Source organism: Schistocerca gregaria, chromosome 1, assembly GCF_023897955.1.
Source record: "Schistocerca gregaria isolate iqSchGreg1 chromosome 1, iqSchGreg1.2, whole genome shotgun sequence".
In the NCBI taxonomy this organism is placed as follows: domain Eukaryota; kingdom Metazoa; phylum Arthropoda; class Insecta; order Orthoptera; family Acrididae; genus Schistocerca; species Schistocerca gregaria.
In genome coordinates this window covers 580,182,867-580,204,211 of record NC_064920.1, presented here as the reverse complement: position 1 = coordinate 580,204,211, position 21,345 = coordinate 580,182,867, and the positions used below count along the sequence as shown (strand labels likewise).

Genomic DNA, 21,345 nt, shown 5'->3' with positions numbered 1-21,345 from the left:
CTTTACCTTTCCAGTTATTAGTGGCATCAACTTTTCATTACAAAATAATAAGACAGTTAGCCTATCTTTACTAAATTTTGTGCTGTGGCAGTTCTCTCCCCTGAACTCAAGAGCTTCATTAGACAGAAGTTGAACAAATAAGCCTGTTTCAGTTGCACTATAAACATCACTGGGACAGTATTTTTGTATGATGGAAAAGTATTTTTCCAGGACTGAACAGTGTCAATGTTTAACACATCCAGCATCACCCTGAACAAATTAACATGTTAAATTATTTCAGTTCTTGGATCTTTTGAAATCTGAGAGTCTCAACTTTGGTGCCAAATATATTGCTTTAGTGCAAATCACAGTACCACCCATTGAAACATTCATGGCATAAGCTTGTTTTATCTACTTCAATAGCACCTTTTCCAGTTCCGGAAAGTGACTGCCATGCACTTATTTTTGTTTGTCACTTACTTCTTCCAAACATGCTGCTCCAATTATTATTCATTTGCTCATTACTGTATTTACTGTTAATGTTGTTGGAGAAACATTCAGTTTTCATGCAATATCAACATGCTTAACAAAGGAATTTTTGTCCACTTTCTGATTAATGTTCCAGTTTTCTTATCTTGTCACACTGTCTTTTTGTCCACAACGTATCACTACACTATTGTGATCGGAGCTACTGCCAACCTATACAAACTATTTCTCTGTGTCATTTCTACAGCAGCAAATGATTTGTATGACACGCAAAGTTGCCAGCACTGAACAGCACAGTCTCCCTGCTCTTTTCCTAACCAGAAGGCCACAAACATCCTGTTCCCACAATAGCTGAAACTCTTGGCAACAAATACTGCAGCAGCCAAACAGCACTTGTACAACCCAATTTGAAAACGATAAACGAGGATGGAGAAAGTATAAACGAACGATTTTAACCTGTGTATATTGCAACTGGGACTGGGACTTCCAAAAAGGTATTTACTGTGTGGGAAAGTGTAGTAATGAGGATGTACTAACACACGACTCCACTGTACATGGTATCTGTCTTTCCTCATACTATCACGTCAATTAAAAATCCATTAAAGGAAAACATATTACTCTAAATCAGAAGTCAATAGGGAATCATATCACCAGCCACTTAAGAAACAATATGGCAAAATGATCGTTTTCTTCTCTTTTCCTTTTTTTTTTAAATGCTATTCTGTCACAACCATAGAAAAACATCAAGCACTAGTTACATTTTGGCAGAAGCAGAGAAATATTTCACTTCATTTTTTTTCTTTTGAATGAAACACCTTCCCATTTACTAGAATTGTGGATCAGTTCTTACAGAAACCATGAGAAATGGAAGTGGAGTCCACCAAGTAAATTTTACCAAATTTTTGACATAGTTTATTCACAAGATGCATATTTTTTCAGCTTCACAATACACACGTAAACTTTTGAGTGTACATTCAAAAAACTGCACTTTAAGTATTCCTGGTGTCAGCTTTTAACTGGAAGATCTGTACCTCCCACACTTCTCACTTGCATGTTAACTTTAAAACACTTTAAGTGTTTGTCAGTAACTGCTTGCCAAAAGTTTTGGGTATGGGACAGCCTGAATAAGAGGAGAATGGAATTCTCATTATTCATTCACAGTATGTTTCACAATTATTTATCATCTCTTTCAGATCACATAATGACTTCAATGACACTCTCTTGAAATACTCAGTTAGCACACTTTATGTGGGAGAACATACCATTTTCATTGCATTAACACAGCTCATCTGCCCAGAAATATCAATTAGTAAATGCACTTACTAGTGCCTGTTAGTTGCTGCTTGTGACCTACTCATAGTGTTAACATCTACAGTGATAGCAGAAACCACATTTTAATGTTACAGAGGGATGCAAGTTGTGAATTCATAAATTGTGGTTTTAAACTGTGACAAATCACAACTAAAAATCACAGTTACCAGAAAATAGAATTCTCAGAAATACTGATATCGCAATATCAAAGTTGAGCCCTTCCCTAAAAAGGTGATGAATCTTAAGCAGGAACCACATTACAAAGTCATTAGGACTTGCCTGTATATCTGAAGGGTATTGCCATGTCACTAAGATACAGACACTGTACCTCTATTATAAAATGTTCAATTTCTCAAAACACTCCACTTTCGTTTGCATATTAATAAGTGGCAAATCTGAGGCCATTCAGCTTAACCTTCCTCAAGGCACAATACACACATTTAATTTACATGGTGAACTGAACAGTTATTTATTATCTTGCAACAGGTATAGCATACCTGAGATTCATCCTTAGACTTTTTCTCTTTTTCATTATCCTTTTCCAAAATTTCGGCCATTCTTCTTGATGGGTCATCTTCATTGATATCAATATTAAAGAGATCCTGGATTGTTGACTGGAAACAAATAATATCAATATATTACACACAATTAAAATGGGAAATATAATTTAAAAATCAACTCATTTAGGAAACCATTCAAACTACACAGAGTGAAAGACAAATGAAATTAGTCACACATTAATATGTAATAATCAGCTGAATGACTAATACACTGTACATATTGGTCACCTACTTTTTTAAAATATGCTGTTGTGAAGTTTCCTCCTTCAATTGCAAGATCTCCCAACAATCGTTTCTGATTAGCCTTCTTCAGAATATTTTCTTCAACAGTCATTTCACTAACAAGCCTGGAAATTAGTAATTACAGTGGTTACTACTATCAAAACATGTAAATCAAAGAAGGAATCTGTAAAAACTAGATTTATATCTGCACCTACATATATATTATGCAAGCCACTGTACAATGCATGGCAGTGGGTACCCTGTAGCACCAATACTCATTTACCTTCCTGTTCCACTTGCAAATAGAATGAGCAAAAGACAAGTCAGTAAGTTGCAGTACGAGCCCTAATTCCTCATATGTTGGCTCCATTGTCCTTCTACGAAATGTATGTTGCCAGCAGTAGAATCTTTCTGCAGTCAGCTCCAAATGTCGGTTCTGTGCATTATCTCTATAGTGTTCCTCAAGAAGTGTGTCACCTTCCCTCCAGGAGTTCCCATTTGAGCACCCCCGTAACGTTTCTGTGTTGTTCTACCGGTAACAAATCTAGCAGCCCACCTCTTAATTGCTTCAACATCTTCCTTTAATCCAACTACTAAACACTCAAGCAGTACTCAAGAACAGACTAGAGTTCTATATGCGGTCTCCTCTGAAAATTCTCGCAATAAACCCAAGTCGACCACTCACCTTCCCTACCATAATCCTGACATATTTGTTTCATTTCATACTGCTTTGCAATACTACACCCAAATATTTAAATGGCATGACTGTGTCAAACAGGACACCACTAACACTGTATCCAAACATTATAGGTTTGCTTTTCTTACTCATCCACATTACTTACATTTTTCAGTCAGCTGCCATTCATCAAACCAACTAGAAATTTTTCATAAGCCAACTTGTATCCTCCTACAGTCATTCAACTTTGACACCTTCCCATACAACACAGTATCATAAGTAAACAACTTCAGACTGCAGCCCACCCTGTCTGCCAAAACATTTATCTGTACAGAAAATAACAGTGGGCCTTTTACACTTCCTTGGGGCACTATTGACAATAACCTTGCCTCTCATTAGCATTTGACATGAAAACAGCATACTAGGTTCTGTTACTAAAGAAGTCTTTGAACCACTCACATACCTGGGAACCTATTCCATATGCTCGTACCTTCATTAACAGTCTGCAGTGGGCTACAGTGTCAAATGCTTTTCATGAATTTAGGGATATGGAGCCTCCCAATTGCCCCTCGTTGATGTTTCACAGTGTATCATATATGAAAAGGGAAAGTTGAGTTTCACATTAACAATGCTTTCAAAAACTGTGCTGATTCGTGGACATAAGCTTTTTGGTCTCTAAGAAATTTATTATATTTGAACTCAAAATATTTTCAAGAATTCTGCAGCAAACTGATGTTAAGAATATTAGTTTGTAATTTTGTCGGTCTGTTCTTTTAGCCTTTTTATATACAGGAGTCACCTGCGCTTTTTTTCAGTCACTTGGCAAGAGAGATAAATTCACAATAATTGCTAGCTAAGGGGCCAATGCCATAGAGAACTCTGTGTAAAATTGAACTGGGATTCCATCTGGACCTGGTGACTTCTTTGTTTTTGACTCTTTTAGTTGTTTCTCTACACCAGCCATGCTTCTTACTATGTTGGCCCCATAGAACTCTGTGTGATGGTCAAACGACAGCATAATAAATGAAAAGCAGCAGTTTGCTTTTATTTTACAATATTACTTTTATTGTGTTAAGCGGTTTTCAGCTTACGAGGCCATCTTCAGACATTTACTGAGTATTGTTACCAAAGAAGTTACAATGTTTGCTAACAACATTGGAAGAGAATTAACATGTCTAAACTGAAGTGGAAACATAAAGTAAAGCAACATTTTTGACAGTGAGGTGGTAATGCAATGTAAAAGTAAAAAATTGAAAAGTAAATAAATAAAAATGGAGTAGACAGGAAAAACTTTAACACAAAATAGGAACAGCATGCCTTCATAATAGTTTTTATTAATAAACAAAACTAACAAAATAATATAAAATTAGTACTTGATAAAGCTACATCAGGAGGTACAAAACATGGAGAGTGATACACAAACCAATTAAAAGAAGAAACAATTATTAATGTAACTACAGAATACACAAGAAACTTAAGAAAATCAATAAGATAAACAGAAATAAATAAATGCAAGGAAATGGAGGTGCTTGAGGGAACATACGGTAAATGCAATCTTTGAGAGAGTGGTGGTACTGCATTTTAGCATTAACATTATATTCAAAACAGCAGCTATGTAACAGTTTGCATTAAATAAATGAACAAATAAAATATGAACAATATTTGATGAGACAACTAAAGAGGTGTTAAACATGAACAGTAATACATAGGTAACTTCGATAAAACAAAAGAACTTAATGAATACAGAAAAAATGGGAATATGTAGGAACAGACAGTGTGGGAAGTAGTAAATAACAGAGATGATTATATAAAGTGTAGGAGAAGGGAAGTGTTGAGCTGTGTGGGATCATTTAGGATTAGATTCGGATTGTGAGCAAGATGTTTTTTAATTTCCAGGGCTTCCAGCAGGTTGAATTTATGGCCTTTGTTTGCTAAGGGAAGTAAGAGGGTCACTCCAAAAGAATTGCACACTAGTTTTGAAAAAATACAATTTTCATTCTGCATGTATGGAAGTTTTACAGTGTGTAGATACAACCTTCTCACTTGTTTTCAAACTTAATTCAACCTGTTCCCTTGAGTGGTGCCATCACAGCATGTCTTCAAGATGGCTACTACACTTGACGTTTGTCAGAAGTAACGTGCTGTCATAGAATTCCTGTGCTGTGAAAACGAGACACTGGGAAACATCCACAAGAGGTTGAAAAAGGTGTATGGAGATGTTGCTGTCGATCGCAGTAGTTAGTCGGTGGGCAAGCAAGTTACGTGATGAAAGCGGGCACGGCAATATTGAGGATTGTCCTCACAGCGGCAGGCCACGTACTGCACACACTCCATACAACGTGCAGAGAGTTAACGAATTGGTGACTGCTTACAGACGCATCACAGTGAACAAACTGTCATGCTGCGTTGGGATAGGGAAAGGAAGTGTTTGCAGAATACTGAAAGTGTTGGCGTTAAAAAAGGTTTGTGCCAGGTAGGTTCCCAGGATGTTGACAGTGACTCACAAAGAAACAAGAAAAATGGTATGCAGCGGACTTTTGGAACAGTGTGAGAATGGTGGAGATGAATTTCTTGGAAGAATTGTGACAGGTGATGAAACATGGCTCCATCATTATTCACCAGAGATGAAGAGGCAATCAATGGAGTGGCATTATGCAAATTCACCCAAGAAAAAAGAATTCAAAACCGCACCTTCTGCTGGAAACGTTATGGCTACAGTGTTTTTCGATTCCGAAGGACTCTTGCTTGTGGACTTCATGCCAAGTGGAACCACCATAAATTCTTATGCATATGTTATGACACTGAAGAAACGTCAAGCCCGACTCATCGTGTTCGACCACATCGGCAAATGCAGGATGTTTTGCTGTTGCACAACAATGCATGGCCACATGTCAGTCAAAAAACCATGGAAGCAATCACAAAACTCGGATGGACAACACTGAAACACCCGCCTTACAATCCTGACCTGGATCCATGTGACTATCATCTCATTGGGAAACGGAAAAACTCTCTTCATGGAACAAGGTTTAAAGAGGATTACTCCCTTGTGCATGCTGCAAAACAGTGGCTCCAACAGGTTGGCGCACAATTTTACTGAGTGGGTATACAGGCGCTGGTTCCAAGATGGCGTAAGGCAGTTGAGAGAGATGGAAATTATGTGGAGAAATTAAAATTTTGTTCCTAAAGGATGTATCTACACACTGTAAAACTTTCAAACATGTAGAATAAAAGATGGATTAAAAAAAATAGTGTGCATTTCTTTTGGAGTGACCCTTGGACATGGGGCACTGGCTGGTAGTTGTGACCCTCACACAGTACGTGCTCGGCAAATGAGGAGTCAGAATTCTGTAACCTCCAGCTGCATTCATGTTCAGCCAGCCTAGTTGCTATGTCTCTGCCTGACTGACCGATGTAAAATGACACAATCAGAACAGGTGATTTTGTATACCCCACTGTTGGATAATAACTGGGTCTTATCTTTGCTGTTAAAAACACACTGGGCTGTCATGTTCTCAACATAGTAGGAAAGCCTATACTTGCAAGCAACAATCTGTGATACCTCACCTAGAAATGGTAGTGTACACCATTTCTTGCAGACAGTGGATGGGGAAGCAGGTAGGGCATAGAAGAGGGGTATAATTTTCCATTTTTGTTTCCTGTGCAGGATGTGGCCAATAAGAACTGGCTGTTGCCATTGGCTGTGGCAATAAATTTTACTGTATCTAACTCTACTTTAAAATCATCTCTGGACATACGGGTAGATATGAGATGGTATACTACTGACTGGAAAGCTGCATGTGTGTGAGCTATGGGGTGTTGTGAGCAAGAAGGTATTACTGTGCCTGTAGTTGTAGTTTTTCTATACATTTTGAAGTTGTGTGTGTGTGTGTGTGTGTGTGTGTGTGTGTGTGTGTGTGTGTGTGTGTGTGTGTGCTGTCAGTGGTGAGATTATGGATTTGTTGCCAAACTCAATTGTGCACTGAGTGTTTTTTGTTGACTGTTCAGGTTTTTCAAAAATGTATTGAGTTGTCTAGTAGTGCCAGTCTACATACACAGGACATCATCTACATATCTAAACCAGTATTTGATATTTGCACCCAAAGGTTCTGTTTTTGGAAAATTTTGTTCAAAATGATCCATAAATATTTCAGCCAACAGTGGACTAAGAGGGGAACCATCATAGCTAAGCCATCTAATTGTTTATAAAGAGCGACTTGGAACATGAAATAACTCTGTGCCAGGCAAGTCTGGGTGGCCAGTCTCAAGTCATTAAATTCCACAGGATTGTCGACATTAGACTTGTGCAACAGCTCTGTCAGAATACAAATGCACTCTACCAATGGTATGTTAGGAAACAAACTGCAGACATCAAAGGATACTAATTTATCACTGTGGGAGACAGATATACCTTTTAACTTATTTACTAGGTCCACAGAGTTTGAAATACCATGCTTTGGTTTGAAATTAGTCTTGTTCTTAATTAGGACATCCAGTTTACTAGCTAGTTTGTAAGATGGAGTAGTGAATGATGATACAACTGGACGAATAGGATCATCATCTTTGTGCAGTTTAGGAAGCCCATACATTCTAGGTGGCAATGGGTTCATATTAGTTAATAGTTTTGCTTCAAACTCAGGGAATATGCTTTTGCATGAACTGATTGCATATTTAACATCCTCTTTGAATAATTTAGTAGGGTCTTTAGGAGGACTTGGTAGCCTGTGGTATTCATGAAATCATTAACTTTATCCACATAATCACATTTGTTCAAAAGTACCTTACTGCTGCCTTTATCAGATTTTGTGGCATTGATATCTTGGTGTTACAATTCCTGTTTTAAGGACATGAGGGCGTGAAAGTCAACAGACTGTGAGATGTTTCAAATTTGGTTTCATTCTTTAGTGCACTGGCAACTAAATATTTTGCAGTGATGTCTTTCATTAGAGCATATTCAATACCTAATTTCAAAACATCCGGTTGTTTTTCTGATGGAGGGTTGGGAGGAGCATATTTTAAAGCTTTCTCAAGCACCTTTTGTTCATTTGGAGACAGAACCAAGTTCACTTAGCAAACAAAGGCCTGCTGGAAGCCCTAGAAATTAAAAAACATCTTGCTCATGCTCAGAGTCCTGATCTAATCCTAAATGACCCCACACAGCTCAACACTACCCCTCTCCTAAACTTTATATAATCATCTCCGTTATTCACTACTTCCCACGCTGTCTGTTCCTACATATTCCCATTTTCCTGTATTCATTAAGTTCTTTTGTTTTATAGAAGTTGTCTATGTATTCCACATACACTGTAGTTTCAGTAGTTAAGGCCTTCTTTAACTGGTATTTGCATTAATGTCCATATTTTACTTTGTTCATTTATTTAATGCAAACTGTTACATAGCCACTATTTTGAATATAATGTTAATGCTAAAATGCAGTACCACCACTTTCTCAAAGATTGCATTTACTGTATCTTCCCTCAGGCCTCCATTTCCCTGCATTTATTTATTTATTTCTGTTTATCTTATTGATATTCTTAAGTTCCTTATGTATTCTGTAGTTACATTGATAATTGTTTCTTCTTTTAATTGGTTTGTGAATCACTCTTCATGTTTTATACCTCCTGATGTAGCCTTGTCAAGTACTAATTTTATTTTATTTTATTAGTTTTGTTTATTAATATTCCCCTACGTCAATTCATTGTTTAAATGAAATGCTAACAACTGCATATGTGCTCTTTCTACCTAAAACAATGTTTAAACAGATTCCTAATCTTTCTGACTGATTCGTTAACCTGTGTAGCCAAAGTTGCTATGACAACATCATGATCATTAACATTCACCTCTACACTAACACCATTGATATCATCCTGCCAGTTTTTAACTAAGGTATTTCCACCGTGTGTGGGCTGCTGAACCAGCTGCTCAAGACAGTTTTCGGAGATGTCCTCAAAAGTAATTCACAAGATTGTCTGTCTGTACCCCCCGCATAGAATTCACAGATGCCCCAGTCTTTGCTCAGTAGGTTAAAGCTGCCTCCAACTACTATTGTATGATCTGGATATTTATGCATTACTGACCGTGGACTTACTTTGAATGAATCTAGAACTGTCACAGCGGAGTCAGGTGGCTGGTAAAAGAATCCAACAATTAGCTTGGTTTCATCTAGATCTGTTATACATGACAAGATAACTTCAGTCACACTCAATTTCAAATTCGATAGTGAGACAATTTTTGTCGACTGCAATAAACACTACTACTCCTACGGTATCTAAACTGTCTTTCCAATATATGTTCCTCTGCTTGCACCTTACACACTAAGCCAGCAGCCTTCACCACCTATAGCATCAGCCTGTATGAACTGCGGATGGCCTCAGGACCCATGCAACATGCATAGTTGGTGCCGACATGAGCCACAACTTGCAGACAACTGCACCCTGCACACTCAATAGTTGCAGACAAGGCTACCTCCATATGTCAGATGCGTCCCACTGGCAGACATACCAAGTACACACTGGCTTTCTTTCCAGTCTTGAACAGTATCTAGCTAAGGGGCTCCACAATGCCCCTAATACTGGAGGTCCTGATCTCCTGCTCGTATGTGTCTTCTCAGACCCTGATGAAGGAGAGCCACCTATTAACTCACATGGCAAATAGGCGAGTCCAGATGGCCAGCATCCATATTGGCCCTCTGTCTCAAGCAGCACGTACATGTTACCACCCACCACCCACTCCGCAGTGAAGGTGGATCAACATAGACACGTAAACAAACACTCCCATTGCCATGGCACAACTGATTACCAATACTGAGTTTAATGTAACTAAGAGATATCTGTTAAGTTAACTGCATATTATGTTTGGCTGTGTGTGCGTGTGGGGAGGGGGGGGGGGGGCGGGAATATGCCCACTTATGCAAGAAAAGGAGCTAGTGTTCGAAAGCTAGTGTGAATGCTGTTTTCTGTTATGTGTTTCTGTGCTCCACGCACTGATTTGCTATAGGAGAGTGGTTGACTTTCCCTTATTCATGTACTGCTCCATCCATGAGTTTCAATTATTGCTGTACATTTTTGTATTATTCTGACATGATTCTTTGTCACAAAGTACTGCTACTAAAGTATAATTCACCCCAGCATATAGAATCATGAGGAGTCTAATAACATGCAAATGACTTTAATTACATCAGCCATAATTAGCACACAAATTCTGATCACTGCCAAAGAAATCACTTCTAAACAACAATCCTCTTTCTAACTCAGCAAAGATTAGTGAACTTAACAGACTGGAACAATGCTGAACTTAATATGCTAGAATAATAAGAAAACAAAATAATAAAAAGTGTCACATAAGTTTACATGTTTTTCGAATGGAATACTCAATTACCTGTAAATGTGTACATCTCTTGTCTGGCCAATTCTGTGACAGCGATCTTGTGCTTGGGCATCCATTGTTGGATTCCAGTCACTGTCGTAAAATATTACAGTATCTGCTCCAGTTAGGTTTACGCCAATACCACCAGAGCGGGTAGATAATATAAAGCAAAATATGCGCCTATCAGCATTGAAACGTTCCATCAAAAGCTGGAAAAAAAAAGAATATGTGAATAACAATTTTTTTAATGTTACATTTGAAATAAACACAATAAATAATCACAGCTACACAAAAGAGTGAAACTAAAACACTGGGGTAAGCAAAGTCAAACTTTCAAGAGGATTGTCAGAATAAGCTCAAACAGCATCTAGTACAACTTTTTCCGTCGTCTGTTTGACATGGCATCTAAGAGCCGAACACTTGTGCTCAGCCAGAAAGTTTCAAACTTGTCATCATCATCATCATCATCATCATCATCATCATCATCATCAAGGGTGCATTTGCATGGCTAAAATGAACATTACTGAGATCATAAAATGTGCAATGACATGAGCAAACGTGAAAAATACTATCTGCTTTGTAAAAACAGGTGCAGAGTCTCCACACCTGTGTACTGCATGTGCTCAGCTGGTTACTTTTTACATTTAAAACTTGGAGATAGCTGTGTGATGGTGTGGGTCTCAGTTTCATGGCAGTCCATTGGTTCCACTGTTACTTTCCAAAGATTAATTATGGCTATGGATTATGCACAGGTTTCTAGCTACAAAAGTATACATACTGTTAATTTAAGACAGTGACATTGAAGGCGGGTGGGATGCAGCCTACTTATATAGGACTACTATACTTGCACCAGCGACATATTGCACTTGACAGTTCACGTTATGCCAAGTTAGATTGGCTATACGGCAATAGCAATGTTGCAACAGCAGCCTCTATACACATGTCAGATGATATAGATTTCCATTTCCCTTGTAAATGTAAGCTATTGAGCAATCATTTTTGAGTTGCTACCACAATGACAGCAAATAAACAATCTCATAATACTGTAGACATAACAAAGCACAAATTTTAAATATCAGAGCAAAGAAATACAGGAAATAAGTATTTGATGATGACTGATATCTTGAAAACAATATGGTACATGGTTTACAAAATAAATAATAACAAAGACAGTAGCTTCTTGCTCTAAGTTTTATTATGACAGTGATGCTATAAGTAACCTATATCCATAGCTTTTCACTCATCAATTTACAGTGACAATGGTGTAATTCTACCTAGCTCCCCATCGTCACTGTTGACGGAATCAGCGCCAAAACCACATTCATCGTCATCATCACCAAGACAAATCATTAGCAGTTCATAGTCACTAATGATACCTTTCATTGTCTGTGCTGCTCGAATAAGTTTTTCATGTGCTTGACTTTTTTCGTCCATAAGACTACACCCACCGTCACAGGAGCGTCACCTATGTTACTGTAAAGGACTTATTATTGTTCCTTATGTATGTCTTCACATCACTCCACACTAACTCGATGGGGTTGAAACTGCAGTGATACAGTGGCAGCCTTATTACAGTACGATACTGATCCACCGTGATTTCGTCTACTACATATGTAATTATCATAGGCTTATTTTCTTTAACAAGTGAATATACCAGAAGCTTTGTCATGCTCATATCTGTGGCAACATGTTGTGTGTGTAACCACTGCACCATTAACTTCTTTGCAGTTATCTGTGGTTGAGGCTTTGTTCAGTATCACTGAAAGATATGGAGCATTGCCTATTACAATTGTTGTGGGGACATAAAACGGTTTTAATAGGTATGTTATCTATGTGTTTAAGGTAATCACCTGTCTGTTTGGACTGAAAAACTAAAAGTACATCTTCCTTGGCATTAACCACATTTCATTTAGCCATATAACAGAACGAATATCCTTGCTCAAAATTTTGAGCAAGAATATGCTTCCAGCTGTAACAATATGTGCCTTTTCTAACAGGACTTTGCATCCGTCTAGTGCTTTGTAATGCAGGGTGTATACATAGCCAAGGAAAGAAAATTCCTGGATTTTTCCCAGATTTCCTGGTTAAAAATACAATTTCTCCCGGGTGAAAATGCACTTTTTCCATGTTAAGTGACAGTGTACTCTTCCTTGGCACTGTACAACCCATCAATCCTTTGAATGTTTATGGTTTTATATACCGATGTAGAATTTCGCGACATTAAAAAGAGAGAGAGGAGGGGGGGGAATTCCTGGGGGGCGGGGGGGGGGGGGGGGCACACATTTTGAAAGACGTTAGATATGCAGCAAGAGGTATGCTGCATATTTTCCAGTTACGAAGGTATAAATTTGAATTCCGCCAAACAACGCATGTCACTTTTCGAAGCATTGAAATCGAGTTATGATGGGGTTTTGTAAGCCAGTCGTAGCTCATGTCACGTGATCTCGTCAGCTAATGACAGCATAGGACACGTGATATAGTCAGCCAATAGCAAGATCACTCTTAAGTAGTGCGAACACACAAATAAGAAAAGTTAATGGTTTAAATTAACATATGTAGCATTCACATATAATATTGGTCTCGAAGATTTATAAGCTGGAAGAAAAGTTAAGCTTCCACATACAATGTTGATCTTTCTTGCGCCTATTACACTTTAAGAAACATCATCACACAAATGTGCCAGTAAAATTTTTAATAACGACGTAAATGTCTGATCTTTGGGGCTTGAAATTCTTCTAAATTGTCGTCCTCAAAGAGTTTATTTTGAAATCATAGTCAAATGCTTTGATTTAAGAAATTCATCGTACATTCTTGCATATAGTTCATCTTGTGCAAAAGGAAATTTGCTTTGAATGTAACGCTTTTCAAACCACCATTCGCAATATTTTCCTGTGACCTGTTAGAAATAGGTTCGTTTCAGCAGTTGGAAGAGAGCGCCAGATAAGAGGCGTCACCGCGCTTGCGCAGCTACTGTGACGCAGGAAGCCATATATACGTTAGTACGTGTAAAACATTAAAAGATCTTACATTATGTCATAAAAGAAACAAGACATCAGATGATACTTCAAAAGCGACAGAATTTCGCGAACCATACTAAAATGCATAAATTGGCTTAAAATGCACACTCCTATGTAAATTTTCTTGAAGTACCAGCACTGTATTATCTCATGTTTGGTTCTTTATTATGGCATAATGCCATATGTGCACTTGAAATGCAGCGAACAGTTGAAACTAGCCAATAGTATGACATTAAATACTTCGTTTCAAATAAATTGACTGCCTCAGCAGAACAGATTAATGAAAGTAAAATCTCTTTAGCAAACCAGCAAAAATAACTTCATTGTTCCACAAGGCGATTAATGCTTAACTGTCAGAAAGGTGGAAATAATATCTGAAACTAATAACATATTTTGGCCATCCGTAATTATGCGAATGTATTTGGATTCATTTGATAGCTCCCGGCCACAAAAATCCATTTTGTTATCATTTAATGTGAGAGCAACAAATGAAGAGGAAACAACATAATCACTGGATGTAAACATAGGTCACGTGGAGAAGACCCACCTCCCCACCACAACTCAGACTGCTCTGTGCTTCAGCCCCAGATTTACTATTATTTCCGAACTGGGGCAATATTGAAGTAGTGGCGCCCAGCCACACTTCTGTAACCAGAAGTGGGAGAAGGTACTCATATGCAACTCAACTGCGCTTGCGCAAGAGCATGTCCACAACTGCTCAAACGAATTTAATGTAAACAGTTGTCATGACACGCTCATCAGAGGCAATTTGTTGTTATGAAGCATTGCAGTCTTCCTAAAGCCTTCGACACACTTTGCTGTCGGCACACGGTTGTATGAGCACTTTTTTGTTGTTGTATATGGCGCACTTCCTTTGCAACGTAAGTTTAATTTTTTTTCCCCTCTCGTTCATGCTTTGTTTCTACAGTATTATTCTGCAGTTGGGGGGTACAGTAACATCCTTTGTTAGAGTATTGGTTCTTACCAGTAAAAATCACAAAAATTTAACTGAAAACTAAAACAAAGAAAAATCCCCAGAATTCTAAACAATTCCCGCGTTTTTCCCGGTTTTCTCCCGGATGAAAAAATTTCCGGGTCTTTCCCAGATCTCCCAGCTGTCTCGTGCTTTGTAATAGGAGTCCATACTTTCAGCATAGTTTTTAGTGACTTTTCCCATCCTTGAAAAGTTCAATTTCCTTTAATGACATCAGCAACTTTGCTATGGTAGGATGCTCTTTCCTGCTGTAGTAAGCGTAAGTACATCTCTGAAGTGCATCAGTCTGGAAACAATCTAAGTTGGTGAGACTGCTTTTTCTTCTTTCCAGGAGCCGCTAAAAATACATTATCTGATCCAGAAGCCTTGGAATAATTACATCTTGTCTAATCTCTCAACTTCTACAGTAACACTCAATTGTTTATTCCTGTTCTTGCACTAACTCCAAGAATTTTTGATGTGCATCCCATTAATAAATTGGCAGAAACTGATGGCTGTCCATTGACGAACTAATGCTCATAAAACTCTTCAGTTTTCCGTAACAACTTCAACCTGTCTGTTTAGCAGCACACCTCAACACAAAGGATTAGCACTAAGTGAATAAAGTATTTTCTGTGGCATTTTTCACAAGTCAGAATTTTCTAAAACACAGAACGACACAAGCACATAGTAGAAAACAATCAAAATGCATGTTGTTCATGTAAACACAAAACAAAGCTGGCAACACAAGAGCTTTGACGTCACAACCGGAAGCAAGAATTGTGCTGAGATTGGTTCGTGTCATATGCCTGATGCCTCGTACTTCTCATTCTTCACTTGTTAAACCGATAAGCTACCAACCTGAAACACATATATACGATCGCAGTCTTTCTCAGCGTATTCCACTGATGAATTCTTCTCAGGTTATCAGCCGAGTGGAGGCGAAGTTGCCAGAAGATGACGGGTACAAAACCCATTGAAACGTTGTGACAAGACAACGCCACCACTCGGTTGATAACGCGAGAAGAATTCATCACTGAAACACATATGTCAAGTGCAAAGTTTCGGTGGTCTTGGTATAATGCATTATTTGAAAGCATGCAGATGAAGTTAAATATCTCTCCCAGCCCATAAAACCATCCAATACAAGGATTACCAATACTTCGTTGTTCAGTCTCCAATCACTGCTAGCAGAATTAAAAGGAACACTGCACAGCAGGGCATGAAAGATAATTGAAAGTAATTCACATATACTATGCCTCATTCTATGATACACATCAGTTGTACAATAATATAGGCAGAAAACACTTACTTTATGAGTATTTTCATTCATCCACACACTGAAGGAATAAAGAGTTCTGAAGTATACACAATACCACCAAGTTAACGCTGACTTCATTACAAATATGTTGGTGCACAAGTATTGTTGTGTCTCAGGCTCACAAGAAGATTTGATATAGCCCATGGATTATTTATATGGTAATGAGAATAGATTAAGAAGATACTGGAGAACCTACAAATAATATGATGGGTAAAAACCAAAATTTACAATGTAAGGCATTATGTTAAGTGGTATTTTGGCACATCTATTGCAACTGTAGCACCAATGGCCTTGCCTCAGTGGTAATATCGGTTCCCATCAGATCACAAAGTTAAGCATTGTAAGGCTTGGCTAGCACTTGAATGAGTGACCACCTGGGTCTGCTGAGTGCCATTGTCAAGCAGTGTGCACTCAGCCATTATGAGGCCAACTGAGGAGCTACTTGACAGATGTAGCAGCTTCGATCTTGAAAACTGACAATAGCTGGGAAAGCCCTGCATGCTGACCACATGCATCTCCATATCCACAACGAAAGACACCTACTGGCTGAGAATGACTCATCGATCAGTCGGTGCCATTGGCTCTTCTGAAGTCTGTTCGTACAGAGTACGACAACCCTAGCATTCCTAGAGATGGGGTAAATGTAGAGAAAGGGAAGCGGGTGACATGAGAGCGCAACTCAGAAAACCCTAGAGCAATTTCAATCAAACTGTATGTACTTATGGCCTGCTTTCCCAGTAAAAGAACACCACAAGAGATGGGTAGATTAAGGCTGAAATCAGAGCACAGGAAGAAGTTGGTCTTGACATCTACTTTTCAGGAATTGTGTCAATGTTAATAGAAGAGGAGGACATGGTCCAGTCTTATTATCAATTACAGCTTGAAATTATCAGGCAGGAAAATCCTTCCTGCAACATAAGCACATGGATTAGCACAGGCACTCAAATGAACTGCATGAAACCTCAAATGAACTGTATGAAATGAATGCATCACGTTTCAGTAGAAATCTCTTGACATTCTTATCAGTTTGAGAGACACAAGAGGAAATGATAACATGTTGGGAGGAGCTCTGGGATTTCTCTGTTGAACTTTTGTCAACTCTGACTGTCATCTCAAAGTGAAACATATTTAAAATGTGCAAGACATGTGAACGATAACATGTGAATGCACCTTGGGAATGAGTGCTCATATTTTCTCTGGTAACCACCTCGTCACTGGAGGTGGTAGACTCCATTCGAGCCGTGTAGAAGGATATAACCACAATCCATTTTCTGTAATACAGAGAGAGCCATTGCAGAGCTAAGAGAGGCTGTCTACCTTGCGGTTTGTCCACAACTATTACAATCTGACATGATTGTGAAGAGGGCCCTCCTTGCAAAATGACTGCAAAGTGGGCCAGTCTTGCCGCTATAATGAATACTTCCATAATCACATACTTGCTGTGTTACCTCGTGTACTGATATAGTAGATTACAATGAATTTTCTTCACTCACTTGATCCAGTTCAACCACAACAATACTGTCTTTTACTTAAACAGGCATCTGCAATAAAGGAGTGAGATAATTAAGTAGTTAGACAATACTGGAAAATCCTAATCAGTCATGTTGAGGGAGCACCCGACCTTATAGCTTTGTGTAGATGGAAATGTGTAAGTCCACCTCTGTGTGCTCTAAAGAACACTTCAAGCTTGTATGCTATTCCATTACTGGTACAATGTAGTAAGCCAAGACAATTTAGATGTGCAGGTGTATGCATAGTCTATGGATTCATTCAATAGCTAGCAAAACTCTCACTCTTGTTTATACACCTCTTGACAACTCAGCCCCTCAATTACTCAACTATTCAGTGAATTGTTACCATTACTCCTATTCTTGCAAAATTGCAAATCATACAATGTGATGAAGAGTAAAAGGACAAGCTTTTGCCACTATAGATCTTTACCCAGGAATGAGAAGAAGAAATAGGAGAAACTGCCAGGAAGGTAACAAATGATGAGAATGTATAGAGATAATGAGAAAAAAAATGACAGCCAGTCACATAAAACTGACTGATTTGTGGCGATTACATACATAAGAGCATTAAGACATTATCAGTTTTTAGCTAGTCCTTTTTTTTCTGGGTTAACCCCCCCCCCCCCCCCACACACACACACACGTCACAACATAACGCACATCAAGAGAAGCAAGTGGGAAGGAAGGAAGTGTGAGAACTGAGACGGGGCAAGATATGAGATATGCACTGAAGGAGAGGCTGGAGAGAAAGAGAGGGGGGGGGGGGGGGGGGTTTAGAGAGAAAAGTAAGTACAAGTTTTCAACAGGGGAGGAGCAATATGGAAAATGACAGGAGGAGAAAGATGAATATAACAATACAGCTGTCGGAAGAGACTAGTAAACGTACCTCTTGTGTGATAGGATATGCCTGGGGCCTGGAAGCAGACCGCAGTACAAGGTGATGTGATGGGTGGGTGTATAAAGCCCCTTTTATGCAAGTGAATTTCTTTTCCCAGTCACCTACTTGAGGCAAGCAGTGCCCCGAGTGTTAATATTTTGTACTGAGTCCCACTTGTCATATATGGTCATTTGCATTTAGAAGCCCATGTCATAATTGTGTGTTTCTAAGTGTTGTCTGCAGTGAGAGTAAGGTTGTGAGGAACTACCCTTCTTCAAGAAAATTCTGAATATAGTAGCACAATTCAGAAACTAGCAATGATAGAGGACTTTATTAATTAATGACCAGATCCAAATTCATAGCGGATGTTTCTGACAAGATTGTACAGTAAATTCCCCACACTAATGAGAAATGAAAGAATAGGAAAAAGAACTGCCCAAACAATAGTTATAAGGCAGTACATAGCATCTTTTTGCTTCATCCTTTGCATCTTGTTTCCTTCCTAAATTACAAACAACATCCAAAACTTTGCTTCAATAAGGCTGACTTTATCGTAGTTGAAACAATTTTAATTAATTTTTTTTTCATCTATTTACATTCTTACTTACACACAGTGTAGGTATTTCCTTTTGTCCAATTGCTTTAAAACCTAAATAACTGCTTAATTTCAGATATTTGATCTCTCTTGTGGAAGATCATTTGTAGGGAAACTATAAAGTCCTTGTGCAACCTTTGCAAAGGGTCGCAAAAACAAAATAAAGATTAAGTAGACAGAGAAGCACAAAATTCTTTATTGTAATATGAGTAGGGAACAGCGAGAATTAGTTAACTTTTGGCATTAGTAGATGATGCCACAGTTAGCTGTTACTGCGCATGTACAGTCTTTGGCATATTCGGAATTTTAGAATTCCACGTTCAGGACATTCAATTAGTAATTGAAATCATCGACTCACCCGTGACATGGTCAGTGGCTGATTTATACTCTGACATAAGCCACACAACCATCAGTTTGAACAAGAAAGTTGCTCACGTAAAATCAACTAACAACAAGTCAAGCATCTGAGCTGCACACAGGGTAATGACCTTCAGGTTGCAGGACACTTTCAATTATTTATTGCACAAGAACTAAACATTGTACCGATGTCATACATATTGCATTTTGAAGAGAAACTCTGAAAGCTTTTTTTTACAAGCATTCGATATGTGAACCATTAGTGACCTGGCAGGCATCAATACGGTAATCAAATTTTTGGCATACCCATTCCTGCATGGCATTGTCGACTGCGGCAGTTGCTTCCCGCATTCTCTCTCCCAGAGCTCTGCTACATCACGTCGTAGAGGTGGTACATACACCAGATCTTTAATGTGGCCCCACAGAAAAAAGTCACTCAGAGTGAGATATAGTGATCAGGGAGGCCATTTCATGAAACAGCTGTCCCCTTCTGTAGCACGGCCATATATGCGACTAGCACTGACTATCGGCACATTACCAAACTACGAACTACGCTATGGCAGTATACACGATTGGGGCGTGGGAGGGGGGTTTCAGGGTTTCTCATCAAAATGACATATGTATGATATCTGTACAACATTTGATTCTTGTGCAATAAATAATTGAAAGTGTTCCCAGACTTTATATACACCCTGTATTACATACATTATATGGACAATTAAAGCCTGCTTTGAATAATGAGGTTGGAAAATGTGGTAAGACGTACTTCATTCAGAGAATGGTGAGAGGTAATCACAATGCTGGTAAAAGATGTGATTTCAGATTTTCACAGCCAGGGTGATATTGGATGGTACAGAGTACTGGTACTAAATGGCTCACAGTAGTATCAGGTCTATTGTCACAGGAAGAAATAATATAGGAAATTTGCTTCTAGACTAGTTGGGCAGAATATTTCTGCTTGCAAAGGCAATGGCACGGCTATTGGCACATTTACATAACGTTTGCTTCCCACTGTTGATGCAGCATCTGTGGTTATAGGGCTTTCCAGTCATAGCTCTTCCATAAAATACTGTTTTTCCACAGGAACACACATTATTCAAACAAAATTATTTGCTACAAATTTATATAATTAATTCCCACAAATATTTAATTTGGTTTAGCTTAGCCCAAGATAGCACGTAAAATATAGAACCACAGTTTTATGATTAAATTGGGACAATATTTTCAGCTATGATAAAATTGGATGCTTAAGAGCTCTTTGATATCCACAGGAAGTAGTGTTGTGTAGGTGAATTATTATTAACACTTTGGGACTGCCATTCATAAAAATATGGGTGTATTTCACCTGCCTGGAAATACACTATCCATTCTTTTACAGACTTGCTTTCCCAATATTTCTCTTTGTACATTTACATGTAGTTATAGTTCCTACTTCTCTGATTTTCTCATTATAAAACATAGTTTAAGTCTTAGGCCCTAGATGATGTGAGGAAACTGGGAAAGTGGGTGTATTTCATTCTTTTTGTGGGCATTTGGAGAAGCTTATTTCTTTTGTGTAGACTTGTGATTTGCATGATAAGAAAATTGTTTGTGAATTATTTAATCATATTCAACCTATCACTGCTGAGATTGAGCCAGCTGTATATTTGCTTTTTGCAGTAGGGTGTGCCACCCGCAAGTTGCAACTGTGCTGGTCATTTCCGTACTTTGCCTAAGGAAACTTCTCTGTTATCATCCTCTTTTTTGTCCACCAGTTTCACTCATAAAGGACAGATGCAGGAAATATGAAGAATGATTTTATTGGCCCTGAGATACTGAATGGCCAGAATCGACGACAGCTACAGTATCCTCAGTCCAAGACAACAAAACATTAAATTCACCCTCACTGTCACTATCCATAAGTAACCCTTCTACTTCTGCATTTGATAATCCACGTTTCCACCTCTTTGAACTCCTTTGTAAAATGCCTCTACACTGATATCCCACCAAAAGGAGTGAAAGACAACTAATAAAGGTAGTTCTGGAATATATGAGCAATGTTAATGTACTTAATAGAGCTAAAACTTTATGAAGTGCTGCAGGTCAAGACATGTCTTAA

The 21,345-nt window shown here is 38.4% G+C and overlaps 1 protein-coding gene across 4 annotated transcripts in view; it reads right to left on the bottom strand.

Annotated features, from left to right (window-relative positions):
• The window catches only part of LOC126356979 (helicase domino-like), a 379,868-nt gene that overhangs the window by 198,592 nt on the left and 159,931 nt on the right, over positions 1-21,345 (bottom strand). For all 4 annotated transcript variants that reach the window (XM_050007413.1, XM_050007415.1, XM_050007414.1 and 1 more), the window contains 3 exons: positions 10,609-10,805; positions 2,569-2,683; positions 2,274-2,390 (listed from right to left, as the gene is read on the bottom strand). In XM_050007413.1, the coding sequence (XP_049863370.1) occupies positions 2,274-2,390; positions 2,569-2,683; positions 10,609-10,805 (429 nt within the window). The remainder of the gene's footprint in view (positions 1-2,273; positions 2,391-2,568; positions 2,684-10,608; positions 10,806-21,345) is intronic.